General features: G+C 40.6%; 2 protein-coding genes across 7 annotated transcripts in view; one reads left to right on the top strand and one right to left on the bottom strand.

Annotated features, from left to right (window-relative positions):
* NEMF (nuclear export mediator factor) overlaps positions 1 to 2,700 on the top strand; it is a 53,007-nt gene extending 50,307 nt beyond the window's left edge. For all 3 annotated transcript variants that reach the window (XM_073895173.1, XM_073895172.1, XM_025870102.2), the window contains 4 exons: positions 384 to 484; positions 579 to 622; positions 705 to 784; positions 1,056 to 2,700. In XM_073895173.1, coding sequence (XP_073751274.1) covers positions 384 to 484; positions 579 to 622; positions 705 to 784; positions 1,056 to 1,133 — 303 coding nt within the window. In that variant the 3' untranslated portion in view covers positions 1,134 to 2,700. The remainder of the gene's footprint in view (positions 1 to 383; positions 485 to 578; positions 623 to 704; positions 785 to 1,055) is intronic.
* On the bottom strand, positions 2,314 to 13,240 carry KLHDC2 (kelch domain containing 2). 4 transcript variants are annotated; one of them, XM_073895175.1, is made up of 14 exons: positions 13,153 to 13,240; positions 10,009 to 10,088; positions 8,199 to 8,316; positions 6,251 to 6,366; positions 5,854 to 5,935; positions 5,612 to 5,695; positions 5,022 to 5,102; positions 4,888 to 4,946; positions 4,381 to 4,490; positions 3,940 to 4,012; positions 3,349 to 3,459; positions 2,989 to 3,076; positions 2,838 to 2,890; positions 2,314 to 2,623 (listed from the first exon to the last, which is right to left on the bottom strand). In XM_073895175.1, exons 2-14 carry the CDS (start codon positions 10,023 to 10,025, stop codon positions 2,500 to 2,502), a joined length of 1,116 nt encoding a protein of 371 aa, XP_073751276.1. In that variant the 5' UTR covers positions 10,026 to 10,088; positions 13,153 to 13,240; the 3' UTR covers positions 2,314 to 2,499. The 4 variants fall into 4 exon arrangements, with proteins under 4 accessions (XP_073751276.1, XP_073751275.1, XP_073751277.1 ...); XM_073895174.1 differs by lacking the exon at positions 13,153 to 13,240 and adding an exon at positions 12,672 to 13,146; XM_073895176.1 differs by lacking the exon at positions 13,153 to 13,240 and adding an exon at positions 11,928 to 12,345.
* Between the last annotated feature and the right edge of the window lie 631 nt (positions 13,241 to 13,871).

Below are 13,871 nucleotides of genomic sequence, written 5' to 3'. Positions count from 1 at the left end.
AAAACCCCCTAGTCAAAAACTGCTGGTCCAGCCAAAGTATCAGTCCTGTTTCCAGGCAATGGATTTAAATCTGTGGTCATTATTATGCATCATTTTAATCCATAGTAGTTTTCTGCCAATAACATCCAACAAGTTTTTTCTCCCTTAAATGTATTTACAAGTATTATTTTTGAAAATCATTGTTCTCATTTCTCATTATGCTATACAAAAATTTTAGTAGTAAAGAATATAAACACCATTGGTCTTAAACTCTTTGGAACTAGAAATAGAAAGCAGAGCTTAGGACTATAGGTCTGTCGGAAAAAAATAAAAATATATTGAGATATTAGACTTTTTTTAGGACTGGTAAGAATTTTATAATTGTTTTTGTTTTCCCTTTTTAGGAAAATCTCTTTGACTCTTTGACTGGGCAGCCACATCCTGAAGATGTATTACTGTTTGCCATTCCAATATGTGCCCCTTACACCACCATGACAAACTATAAGTAAGTCATCTATAGTTAAAACGGCTGACACAATAGTGACTTATGAATGGTTTTGTAATCTCTGTTCAGTAACACACGCAATTCCTTTTTAAAGATACAAAGTGAAACTTACTCCTGGAGTTCAGAAAAAGGGAAAAGGTATTTAAAAAATTTTCTTGAATTATGATTTTGAACATTTCTTCATTGAACAGAAGTAGATTCTTCTATTTTCTATTTACAGCGGCAAAAACAGCCTTGAATAGTTTCATGCATTCCAAAGAAGCAACAGCAAGAGAAAAAGACTTGTTTCGCAGTGTAAAGGTAAAGTATTCCTCCTGAAGTCTGGAGATAGTGGTGTAGTTAAAAATGTTAGCAGTTACAATTTTTTACTTTCAGTTCTTTATTCAGTAGATGCAAGCTGCAGCTATTGTTTTGGTAGAAAATGTCTTACTAGAAGCAGTGTAAAATAAGTAAAATCATTCCAGTTGAAAATTTTGGAAATGCCTTTGACAGCAGAGGACACATAATTGTCATAAAAGAAACATGACCACCATATAGAATGTGAAGATATTCAGCAATTCTCTTTTTTTAGGACACGGATTTATCAAGAAACATTCCTGGCAAAGTCAAAGTGTCTGCACCCAATCTTCTGAATGTAAAAAGGAAATAGCTGAAATGAAATCCTAAAATATTTGAGAAGAGCCAATTTTATAGCCTTTTGGAAGTTCATAGATGAAAACACCATGTAACCAGACTTCCGCATTTAAAAATGAACTGAACATTGCCTTGCTATATTCGCCAAAAGGACTTGTTTTTTTTTCCAGTTTTTTAGAGAGGAAACACTATGATAGGACTTCCTAAAATATTTGTGGACAGTTAAATGCTAATAATTGTATACATCTGTAGTTATTCTATGTTTTCTTGAAATTTGGGAGGTTAATACTAAGTTTTCATTTCATGTTGTAAAGAAGTTGAACAGTGAAGTGGCTCAGTTGCTTAGACTATTGACTTGGTAGTCTACTGTATATAACATCTAATATATCTATTACAGGTCAATCACAAGGGGTTTTTTTTTTGTTTTTTTCTGGTGGCATGGTGGGGGTCGGGGGTGTTCAACATTTAGGATTAAGTCTTGAAAACCTTCTGCCTTTACTTGTCAAAAAATCTATTAGACCAGATTTAAAATACACATCATTCAGCCTAAGAAATAACACCTAGAAAAAATTGGTATTGATCATTTCCATGCATTTACACAACTTCACTTTTCTTCCTGATTTCTTGTTTCTACCATTTTATTTTCTACCTCTAGTAATTATCATCAGCATGTTACAGAGTATCTTAACCTCTGATATCATAAGTGCACTTTTAGGCTTATCACTAAAGACTCCTGACCCAGTTCATCCTCTTCTATCTCCTAACAGAACGAGGAATTTTTTTATGAGCTAAAACACTGTTACTTATTAAATGATTAGACGATAGCTACCTACAGTCAATGAGATCACTTGCCCCGCCCCATACCAGAGCATTAATAAGGTCAAAGTACTGAATAGCTGTTGGTCCTTCCAAAATTTGTTTAACCAGCTTAGTCCTATTGAGAATATTTTTCCATGTGAAATTAATGTAAAAAAAAAAACTTTTGTAATTATATGGCCTAGTGTTGTAAATAAAACACTACTCTTGCCATTAAAAAAAAACCCTAAAATATTAATTTAAAAAAATAACATCACCATTTTGATAGTGATAATAATTAGCATAATGTTTCTACAGCTATATATCCTAAAGTTAATAAAAAGGAAATGTAATAACCATTCCTTGGGGTAAAAAGCCCAAGTATTAATGAAGACAGTTACTGGTGTTAAATACATTTATTGTAAACTTTAGACACAAAAATAGGTTCTCTAGGCCATTCACATGCACATTAAAACCAAAAAGCTGCAAACTACAACAATGCATATAATTGTACAAACGACGCCACTCTCTGATGTTTACAGAATTGCTGTCCATGCAAGGTGATCAGAGGCATTATCTATGAAGCCTTAAGATCCAGAAGTGTTGTTACTACCAAACCTCTGATTAACACTGTGAAGTAAGTGTTTTGGAAGGCAGTTCCACGAGTTGGCTAACATTTCTTTAAAGCAAATGACTGCTTCTAAGCTTAGCCTGAAAATGGATAAGAGAAAAATAGTTTTGCTTTACTATTTGGAAGTACATTAATTTGAAGACTTATAACCCCCCCCCGCAAGAAAAGACTTTAAAGATTTTCATACGAACTGGTTAGTTCTATCATTGAAGGCTTGTTATTGCCCTTAAGTTATCTATAAACCTGGTTTTTCAAGAGCATTAATTTAAAATGAAGTACTTAGTAAAAAGTTACCTTACAAGAGATTTTGGTTGAACTGAAAATATAAGTATTTCATTACTGTGTGCCTGAAAAATAGAAACAAAAACACATTCAAAAGTAAGTATTCCACAAGTAAGTTTCAGAAATATTATGAAGTGTCCTTTAACTAGGGTAGTATACTTACAGCTCTGTGATGGACAAGGAGGTTATTGGCGCACCCACCAAACACAATTACTTCTCCTTCGTCACTGGCACAAGCTGTATGCCATAATCTATATTTAAGACAAAAGCCTGAGTTTGAAGCTACCCAAACACCAAAGTGACAATTTATACTACAGAACAGAATGATGAAATAAAGACTAGAGATCTTTAGTACAGACCAGAAACATGTTGAGAAGGAATTATCTTAAGTAGCAAACACTAGAAAAAAATCAGTGTCTGTTTTATCTGGTTATCATTTCTCTCTCTGGTCCAGTCCTAATTTATGCAATGAAGGGTTTGAACTGAATGATCTGTTCTCTAGGTCTTTGTTAGCAATAAAAACCTTATGGGAGATGTGGTATATGCCCTCTTGATCTTCTTCTTTTCATGGCAGGGCCAGTCGACCTGGATGTTGGATCTGCCTGAGATACGCAGAGTATCAGGCCTGGTAATTCTATGGAAAGAATATTTGTGCCAAATGAAGCCTTTGTGCATAAGTGTACTTAAGTTAGAGGCTTCGGGGAAAAATGCAGGCTGACCTACTTAAATGTGATTGAATACCAGTTGTGACTATATCATGACAGTTCTTTTTGGGGGATTTGATTTAGCATTTGTTCTATAGGGCTACTGCAAATCTGATAGAAAGTTCTTGATTGTTTTCCCTATATACATTCTTCTAGGTTTTGAAATTCAAAGTCCAGCTGTTTTTTTATGCCACAGTGACAGAAAAGAAAGCATTCGATACTAGGATAACATTGGTTTTCTTTCAGGAGGTACAATGTGAAACCTTATTGAGTGCTAGGGTTTTTATAGTAAGAAAGGGATTTAATGCAGCCACAATTTCCTCTCTCATTAACAATCTTGTACATCTTTATGGACCTCAATTATTCAGTACAAGAATTATTTTTTAAATAGTATACTATTAACTAAATACCTTGGTTTTTCAGTATAGGGATGATTAAACTGTATCCATTCATTTTTACTGATGCAGTAAGTCCAGGCATCACCTGGTTGAAGCAAAGAAAAAACAGCCATGAAGTATATTATTTTGTCAATAGGACACTGATAAAGGGCAGAGCTTTAACAAGAAAGATAATAAATCAGATTGTGAGTACAAACAGGAAGTATATATCCTTTTTTTAGCCCTTCGTCTGTTACAACCCTTCAGTGGGGCTTTCAAGTGTTTCACTAGACAGAATCGATGGAAGTCCTAGTATAAAAACAATTACAGGTTTGTTATGGAATCAAAATTAATAGCATATCTTCCAACCAACCCTAGAGCCCTCTGATATATCTAAAATAGACTGATTTTTTTTCCAGCTATTTATAGATCACATATCAATGATATGATTTCTTATATTTTTAAAAGACTTACTTAGCGGCTGTTTATCAGTGGTAAATCCTCCGAAGAGAAAGAGATGGTCTGAAGAAACTGGTGTTAGTGAGTGCCAAGATCGGCCAACTGGGCATATGCCTTGTGGAATTCTGAAAACAGCAGCTAAGTTACAATATCTGTGTTGAAAAGCAGCTACTATTTAATACACAGAAATACTGAAGAAGTTTTAAAGTTTATATAGAATTATGAAAAAAAGAGACTTTAAATTTAAAAAACTTCTTGGTATTAATAGCTACATGCTTTAGAATTTAACCATGTTCTTAGAAGGTAGAGCCAACTTCAGGCCTTTGCTTTTCAGCAAACACTGAGCATACACTGCTGTGCCAGGTACAGTTACAGGAACAGGAAATTAAAAAAAAATCCTTTAAGGATCTAGTCATGTTTATTTAAATACTCAGTTATAGAAAACTGAAGCAAGTACATTATATACTGATAACAATAAAAAAATAAAATGTTTTAAAAATAATTATCTAAAGTGATACATACAATTCATTCCACTCCCATGTGTCCAGATTAAGATAGTGAAGATCATTCATTCTAGCATCCTGAAAAAGGACAATTAAGTAATTACCATTTTGAATGACTCAAAAGCAAGTCATTGAAACTCTTCCTACACTTACTCGATATCTGCCTCCAAACACAAAGCCTTTGTTTCCAACAGTTGCACAGGCGTGGGCAGCACGAGGTGAAGGTGCTTTACCCTATAAAAGTCATAAAAGCAATTTTTAAAAATAAATACCAGAGTCTTCTCCAGATATGTGATGAGGATGTGCAAGACACCTGAGCTTTTAAGCAAATGTGCAGATGTCTATTCAACAGCAACACTAAAACTGCGAACTGTAATTTTATATTTGAGATGTGTTACCGAACGCACTTGTCTTATTTTTATCTTTTGCAAAATAAAAGGTAGCACATTTTATGACACCTGTGTCAGAGGAAAAAATCTAGTATTTGAGTAACTTAAACTACAGTCTAGTGCTAGGTCATTTAGTTAGACAATACCACTTAACCTCTATTAGTAATGGATGCTGGGTTAGTCTATGTATTCACTAAACTATTCTGAGGTATAGACTCCTTAGAGAATAATGAAAGCAATGGAACTTCTCTCTCCAGAAAAAGAGGAATGAACTGTCCATTTTTATGACCTCCCAACTCCCTTTCTCCTCCAAGGAGCCTTGCTTTAATAATTCATTATTCTTCAGTAACTCACAGTAGTGATAGGCTGACTCCAGATAAATGTTTCAGTGTCTAAAATATGTACATGATCATTCCATCCTCTTGGGTGGCTTGAATTCTACAGAAAATGAATAAGAATCTGAGTTATTTTACAAATGTTTGTAAAATTATATAGCTTTGTCTGGTTTATGAATAAGGCCAAATAATATGACTAGCAAATATGTACTATTTCAATATACCAAGAAGGCCACATACAAATATGAAAACCTAACTTACCCAAAAAGATGTTTCATCAAATTCAAAAGTTCCCAATACTTTATCTTCAGGTAAATATCCATAACCTCCAAAAAATATCAACCTGTTTGATAAAAAACCAAAACACTAAAAATTTAAACATCCACAGGTTAGGAAGATACTAGAAGTTTTTCTTTTGTCATGCTATGAATTGAGAAGGCACACTTAAATATATAAAATACTTATTCACATAATAATGGCTACTATGGCTAATTATGCCTTCGGTGCTATGTTAAGCACTTTAATGTATGGATTCACTTAACCCTCATGTGGGCCCTAGAAGGTACGTTCTAAGGTTAGAATGGTTATTGTCTAAAGATACTTCAATGGCAAACCACTTTGCACATAAAAACTCAAACCTACGGGGCTGCTAACTCACTTGTTTTTATATACCCAGACACCAAGTTTGTCCTTTGATGATGGAGGAATTCCTTGGCAATCAATCCTTTCCCACTGTAATACTCTGTCAGTAGACCTTGAATCCAGCATGTAGAACTGTCAGAAGCAATGATTTCAATTAGATTTGGTTATGTGCAAGAAATTCCACCTTGGCATTTAATTTTATTGTGACTTAACAATAGGAATGTCCTTTAATTCAGTTCTCCTAAAAGTGTGATTACAGACTGTTACTGGTCTGAATCTACATAAGGAACTTACCCCAGAATGTAAACTGCCTAAGTCACTAGGCACCCTGTTCAGCTCATTTTTTCCCCAATTGCCTCATTTTTTTGATGAAGGAATAGAAGTGTGTGGATTTTTATTCTGTGCCTTATTACATAGGCACTTAGATCCTACTAACCCAATTGATGGGTAGGAAGATGGTATTACCAAAAAAATTCAACTCAGCAATTTCACCTTCAAATTGAATTTAACAAACACGTCTGCAGGCCTACTTAGTCGTTTAAGATTTATCCTTAGCCGCTACAGTTAAGTATTGGTCTTTCTTTCAAAGGGTTTCCATCCAGGTACTTGAATGAATCTGACCATATATATATAGATATACCTCTTCTTCTCAAGACTCCTAAGCTTCCTTCTGATCAAACTTAAAATACTCAACCCCCAGCCCTTTGATACACTAACTACTCCCATTTTTCTGTCCAGCCCTAAAGCCACAGCTTCTTTCCCAAGCTGCTTCATGTTATGTCCAAGTTCTCTTTCTCCGCCTTGGCCCCGAAAAACACATGGCTCCACTACAGCCCACAGCAGTGCCTTGCAAAATCTTCTAGGCACAGAACACTTTCTTCAAACAAAATCTTCAGCAAAGCCTAACTTAAGAGGAGCTACGCTTGTTAAGACGGGAGTCGGGAGGGGTGGTCTGGAGCCTAACCAAAACCAGTATGCTCATCCCCCAGGTGTCCCAAGGCCTGTGAAAGAAATCCCTAGAGCGCCTAAGAGTACAGTTTGAAACTCTGTCATCCATATGCTCCATCCACACCGAACCACTTGGCGTTTCCATAAATGAGACATATTTGTTTATACCTCTGCTTCTTGATATTTGTATCTTGGCTACCCCTTCCAATTATGATTCAATTCAACCCTCTTGGGTGAAGACTTTCCTTATTCTGTTCCTCCATCCTGCCAAACACAATGTCAAGGATTCTTTTTCAGATTTAACAATATTTACTAAGCTATTATACTATGAGCCAGGCTCTATGTATCTCCTTATATGCTACCGAAATCATCTACTTCTTATGTGTGTCTGTTTTAGAATGTGAGTGCCTAGAGGTGGGGACTGTCTCTTTCATCTCTGTGTCTCCGGAGTCTAGCCAAGTGCTCACAAGGTGCTAAGTTGCTAAATAAATGTATGAGTCTCCCTAAATCATACGCACCTTTCTGACATTTGTGTCTTACTGGCTTGAGACAACAACTGTTCTCTTTTTCCTATTTGGAAAAAAACCGACAAAGTCTAAACAACAGTATCTTATAGTGCCATATTATAGGAATGTTAGTATATAAAACGTTGTCAGTATTAATTTATCCTTATAGCTGAGTGGTGGTCTGCTAATTTTTACCCTGCCCCTCATGATTGCATCTTGTTTTCATTTGGTTTACTAATACTTATCTAACACCCCAGGGTTCTAAGAGACTAAGCAGCTGCAGAGAGCCCAAAGCAAAACCACTTAGGAAATTACTGCACATAAGTTATCAACCAAAGGCCTATATAAATGTAGACTGGTAGACAAAAATACTAAAATAAAATGCACATTCATACCATTATCACGTATGCATATTTTTTAAACTGGGACAAAAGTATGGGCTAACCTTAGAAATCTGAAGTCTGAAAAAGAGTAAAATTGCCTTGAACCATAATCCTGAGAAACACTAACCTTATTTGTATTGCCTCTTGAATGGTGTCCTCCAAACAAGTAGAGCACCCTGTCTACACACACAGCACAGCTTCCTGACATGGAAGGAGGAACATCTCCTTCCGTGTTAATTTTTTTCCTGAGGGCAGAAAAAACAATGTAAATGTTTCAGAAATGGGAAGAAATGCAAAAGTTATTCACTTTTCTCCTATCCCCATAATAAAGGGAAAAAATAAAATAGGCTGGCCAGCTAGATAACGCCTGGGGTCTCTTCTAGCTCTAAAACTAATCCAGAGAAGGAGTTCTTTCCTCCTCAGCCGCTCTCCAGGCAGTACCAGCTGCTGCCGAATGGGCAGTGAGAATTCGGAAGCCTCCGTGTTGGGTAAGCCTAAGAGCACCCCATTTTGTGTGGCTCAAACTAAACTGCTCTTTATTGACATAACCAGTGGCTATTTTGTTTTTGGTTTCAAGTGAGCCAGGAACCCCAGAGGAAAACTTCATCCCACTCCTGACAGATTAATTCAACAAGTGTGTTTTATTCAGTCACCTTTTAGCCATTCAAATGAATCTGATGATTCAGACCCCATGTAAAATTATAGGCAGTTAGTACTTACTGTAGGCCAAGCACTCCTGTGAGTGCTTTGCATGCCTTAAAACATTCTGATCTGAATCAAAAAGTCTAAGAAATCCAAGATTCAGAATATTAATAGGTTAAGGTCTTCTGCTCACTTTATCACTTTATGCTAAGCTTTAAGTTTTGGTAGGCTTATTTTTACAAATCCTGTATGGGGCTGAATGTTTTAAAAAATTTGTAGAATTCCCCTATTAAAGGAATACTGTTATAAATTTCTAATTCCCTAAAAAAAAGAAAAAAGCAAACAGCTCAGATCAACACTGATTTGCTATGTACAGAAATAATGTTGACTTTTTAATTGAAACCTTAAATCAGGCGGGACCACTACTCTTCTAGTTCTGTGATCTAGAATGTGCAAAATATGTAAAGGGCACAGACTTCTTACAAAGCAAACCATGGAGACTACTTGATAAATCCCCAAACATGGCTAACCCAACATTTTGAGAACCATATTAATTCTGCCAAGAACATACTCTTGAGTACCACTGTTATGAGACTGGCAAAAGATCTTTTCAGAATATCCCCAGTTGTACGGAAGGCAAATTTAGGTGTTAACACTATTTTAAAGGGATCTGCACTGAAATTTTAATGTTAGAGCTCAGAATACCATCTTTATTTCTAGCAGATACAATCTAGAAATCCTCTTCTCATTTACCATATAACGAGATATAACATCTTGAAAAAATATATGTAGAACTTTTACTATATTCCCATTCCAGGATCTGAAGCCTCTACTTCTTTAATATTACAAAGATACTTTATAGAGCCTTGAATAGAAGTGTCTTCAAAGGTCATCAAAGTACCAAATTACTGAACTACTGAAGAGTTGCTAAAATATCTAAGCTTAGCATCTAAGCTGAACTAGCAGAACATTGTCTTTAGAGCATACCTTTGCATCTTCATTTAAAATATTTTTATTCTAATAGAATGAGCTTTACAGAGGTTTTTTAAGATTTATTTTATTTTAGAGAGAGCGCGGGGTGGGGGGGCAGGGAGAGGGAGAGAATCTTCAAGCAGATTCCCTGCTGAACATGGAGCCCAACTTAGGGCCTGATCTCACGACCCTGAGATCATAACCTGAGCCGAAACCAAGAGTTGGACGCTTAACTGACTGAGCCACCCAGACACCCCCAGGGTTTCTTTTTATTTGCAATCTTATTTGAACTTTTTAGTCTCCTTCATAATATCCACAGTTACCATCTTCCAGTCTCCATGTTGTAGATCCACAGTTCTTCTCTAGGCAGATAAAAGTCATATAATCCTCTGACTTGATTACTCTAAGAATAAAAAAATAGCAAATATAAAAAACAATTGGTATTCTAAAGAGGCACTATTGTGTATTTTTTCATATCTACCTTGAGATACTAACGAGAATTAATGAAGAAGTTAAAGAGGTCTTACAATTCAGTTCTAGCAGATGGACAATCCTACCTGCCCCGTTCCACATACTCAAGATAATGCTTATTAGACAACCGACCCTTAATTCAAGCTTTTGACACAGCAGTTGCAATGCTGCAGGCAGTTAAGAGATCTCCAGGGAATCTCCAAGGCCACTTTATGCTGAAGAGACCATGCTCCAACTTTCAGCTGCATGACTTCGGGAGCGGTTACCTGTGCCATGGCTCCCACACTACAGACCTAGTGCGTAAGCGCCGGACCCACTCACACACCATGTCCTTTTCTAGCCGTCTCCTTTCCTCCATCCATTCTCTACCAAGAAGTAGCGGGGGCAGAACTGCGCATGTGCAATTAAGTCCATATGCAAAATTTTAAGTTCCTTGTTCTGCTCCATTTCCCTTCAGGTAATGATTCTTAACAGAATGAGCTTACCATATGCCAGAACTAGCTGAGCGCTTTCAATGGATTACTTTATTTAATCCTCCCAACAACCCTAAAAAGCAGTTGCTATTACAAGAAAACAGGTTTTTGAGAGAGGTAAGTTATTTGCCCAAGGTTACTTGCAAGTAACAGTGGAACCAGGATTCAAGGGAATTTGCAACTGCAATCGAGGCTCAACCTCCCCAACCTTTGAACCCCCCTGGCCACTTTTTGAACAATGTCAACAAACGGTGAACAATAGCAGTTCACGGAGAATGGGTGTCAGAGTCGAATAAGCTTGTATATTAAGTATTATACAGAGATAGAGGAGGTGGCCATGTAAATATTTTCTATTCCACCACTTATGAAGAGAAGGCTGGAAACAAGACAGCAGGCTGACCCGGAGTGAGCAGCCTCGCCCGAAAAGAACGGACTATTGTGTAGGAAGCTAAGGTTTATTGCCTTCAAAACAATCTCCAAAGGCTTCTCAGGGTTCTAGCCAAAATACTGAGGACAGCCTGTTTTGGAACCACCCACTTACTTCACTGATCATGCCTGCCTCCTGCCGAAGTCCTAGGCATCCAGGCCCTCAAAAACTCACCATCAAAAATCGTGACAACCCTCCCCCCATCCCCACTCCCCAGAGTAAAGTCCCATTCTCTCAACGCTGCTGACTTTCACAAACAGAATTATGAATTAGTAGTTTAGACCAAAGTGTGACTAACAGGTTAACTTCTCCAATGGAATCATTTACATTTAATAAGTGTCTCTACATACCTGCCCCTTTCTCCTACCCAGTACCCTCCTCTAAACACCTATTCATTGGACCCTGAGGAAAACATTGCAGATTAATTAGGACTGGCACCAAAAAAAAAAAAAAATGCTCTTGTGGTTAAACTAAATGAATTCATCAGGACAGCCACAGCAGTTTATTCCATCTGCTTTTTGGACAGTCATCAGCTATGATCAAGTCAACTGTGCCAGAGGCCAAAACCTATTACCAGAGTCAAAATAAGTCATCCCAAGACACGGGTGTAGTGGACCAGATTCAAGCAAATGGGGGTGGGGACATCAATTTAGAGACTAAAAAGAGTATTTTTGGTAGGAATGGATCAGAGCCACCCCTGCAAATGCAATGAGGTAATTCTAGAACGTGGAGTGTTACTGGGAAGCTCTAATAGCAAAAGGGCACGAGAACTGGTGAACAAGGCTTCAATAGGAGACTGGGGAGGATTCCCCAGCCAAAGGTAGCAAGAAACGCAAATGACTCTAAACTGGTAACGAATCACATTGCTTATGATTAGGGGTTAAAGAGCTGACTTGGTGGTTACAATTGTTGCTGTTGATTTTTCTCATTACTGGTAGAGCCTTTTCCGTTAATTTTCTTAATAGGGGTTTCTTCTGAAAAATGTCAACCCTTTCTCAGCTGAAACCAAAAGGAAATCAGCCCTGCAGTGTTCAAACAACACGGTAACGGCCACCTGCACAGGTGTAGCTAGGACTCCTGAACCGGCGGGAAGATTGAACAAGGCGATTCCTGCGGCCTTCGGGAATTCCAGGGAGTTTTCCTACACCTCGGTTACCCCATAAGCGGGCAACGGTATCCGTGGGCCAAATGACCCCGGCTCCGGTGGGTAAAGTGCTCCCCAGCGGGCCCGATAAACGGTTAAGAGTGACATCACACGTCACCTCTCTTACACCACCCCCCAACCTTTTTAAAAATAAAACACGTCTCGGAGTCGTGCGCCGCCCAACGCGCCCTCCCCCGAATAACGCTCCAACTTCCACCAGCGCCCAGGGCCGCCGGGGGCGCCGCACGCGGGGGGGCGCGCGGGCTTTGCAAGCGGCGGGCTGGCGTGACAACAACCCAGGCGCGTCGGGGCGGGTTGGGGGACTGGCGAGGAGCCCCCCGCTCGCGAGAAAATGCACCGACGGGCAGAGTCGCGTCGCGGGGGCGCCCTGGGCGGCCGCTCTGGCCTGCCCGCCGACCCGCACTCGGGGACCGGCCGAGCGACGCCCGCCGCGGCCGGCCGCCCACTGACCTTGTAGCCGCCCCAGACGAACATGTGGCGCCCGTCGCCCACCGCTACGTGGCCGCTGCGCTCGGCCGGGCAGGCGAGCTCCATGGACTCATAGCCCTCGTAGGCTGGCCCCGGCAAGTCGTCCGCCCGCAGATCCTCGTTGCCATCAGCCATCTTGAGGCTGCACTTTTGTTCACCAACAATCCTCACACCCGCCAGGGGGGAAGAGACAAAGGAAAAGGAAGAAATGCACGGCGGCGAGAGGCGAGCAGAAGGCGGCGGCGAAGGGGACGGCGTGAAGGCCGCTCGCGGGCCGCCCGCTCGCCGCCCGCGCCCTCCCAGCCCTCCTCAGCGAGGACAGCCTCTCCGCCGCCTGGGCTGCGCCGCGGGGTCGCGGGCTGGGGGCGGCGGCGGCTGGCCCCCGCCGGCAGCACGGCCGAAGGGGGGGGTCCACTTGGGGCCAGGACTAGCTTCCAGCCTGCCCGCCCCGCCTCCGGCTCACCTCTCGCCGCCCGCCGCCGCCGGCCCTTGTTTACGCCGCGGCCGGAACCGCCCGTTCCGCTGACGCCGCCCGCCGGGCTCCGGAAGCGCGGCCTGCGCTCAGCGCCCCCAGCGCCGGGTCCTCCCGCCGCCGCCGCCGCCGCCGCCGCTCGCTGCCCCGCAGGCGGCCCGGGCCCCAAACACGCTCCGAGCCTCCTTTCACCGCGGGCGCTGCAAGGATCCGAAGAATGGTAGCCACATTTTTGCAAAAAAGAAAAAAAAAATTTTTTTAAACGGAGAACTTCTCCTCGTGCGATTGAGGAATGTTCTCAAAGGGTTCACGGTCCGAAAAGGGGTAGTGACATTGCTCAATAAGTTTCTGGTCTCAGTCTCTCCAAGAGAGGAGTCCATGCCCTGTTTTCCTGTGGCCACGAGGCGTGGCGCCTGGCCCTCCCGCCTGCTGGCGGCCTGCCTGCTCGCGCGCCGGTGCGCTGCGGGCTCCCGACTTCGCGCCACCCCGATGCCCGCAGAGCGGTTCCTGGCACCTCCGTTCGCTGAGCTCTTCTGGTTCAGCAGAGATCTTAGTGAGGCATCCTTCACCCAGTTTGGAAAATTGTACTCAAAAAGTACATCAGAAACCATCACCGCCCAGCCCTGAAGAGAGGATGGCAAATCCTGTTGACACACATGGTTACTGTTTTGTCTTACATTTTATATGATACATTTCAGTTAGGTCAAGAA

This window comes from Callorhinus ursinus, unplaced genomic scaffold (assembly GCF_003265705.2).
Source record: "Callorhinus ursinus isolate GAN/ISIS: 27379988/994484 unplaced genomic scaffold, GSC_fseal_2.0 scaffold8, whole genome shotgun sequence".
NCBI classification, from domain to species: Eukaryota; Metazoa; Chordata; class Mammalia; order Carnivora; family Otariidae; genus Callorhinus; species Callorhinus ursinus.
Note: the sequence above shows the minus strand (reverse complement) of the source record. Positions and strands in the feature narration are given on the sequence as shown.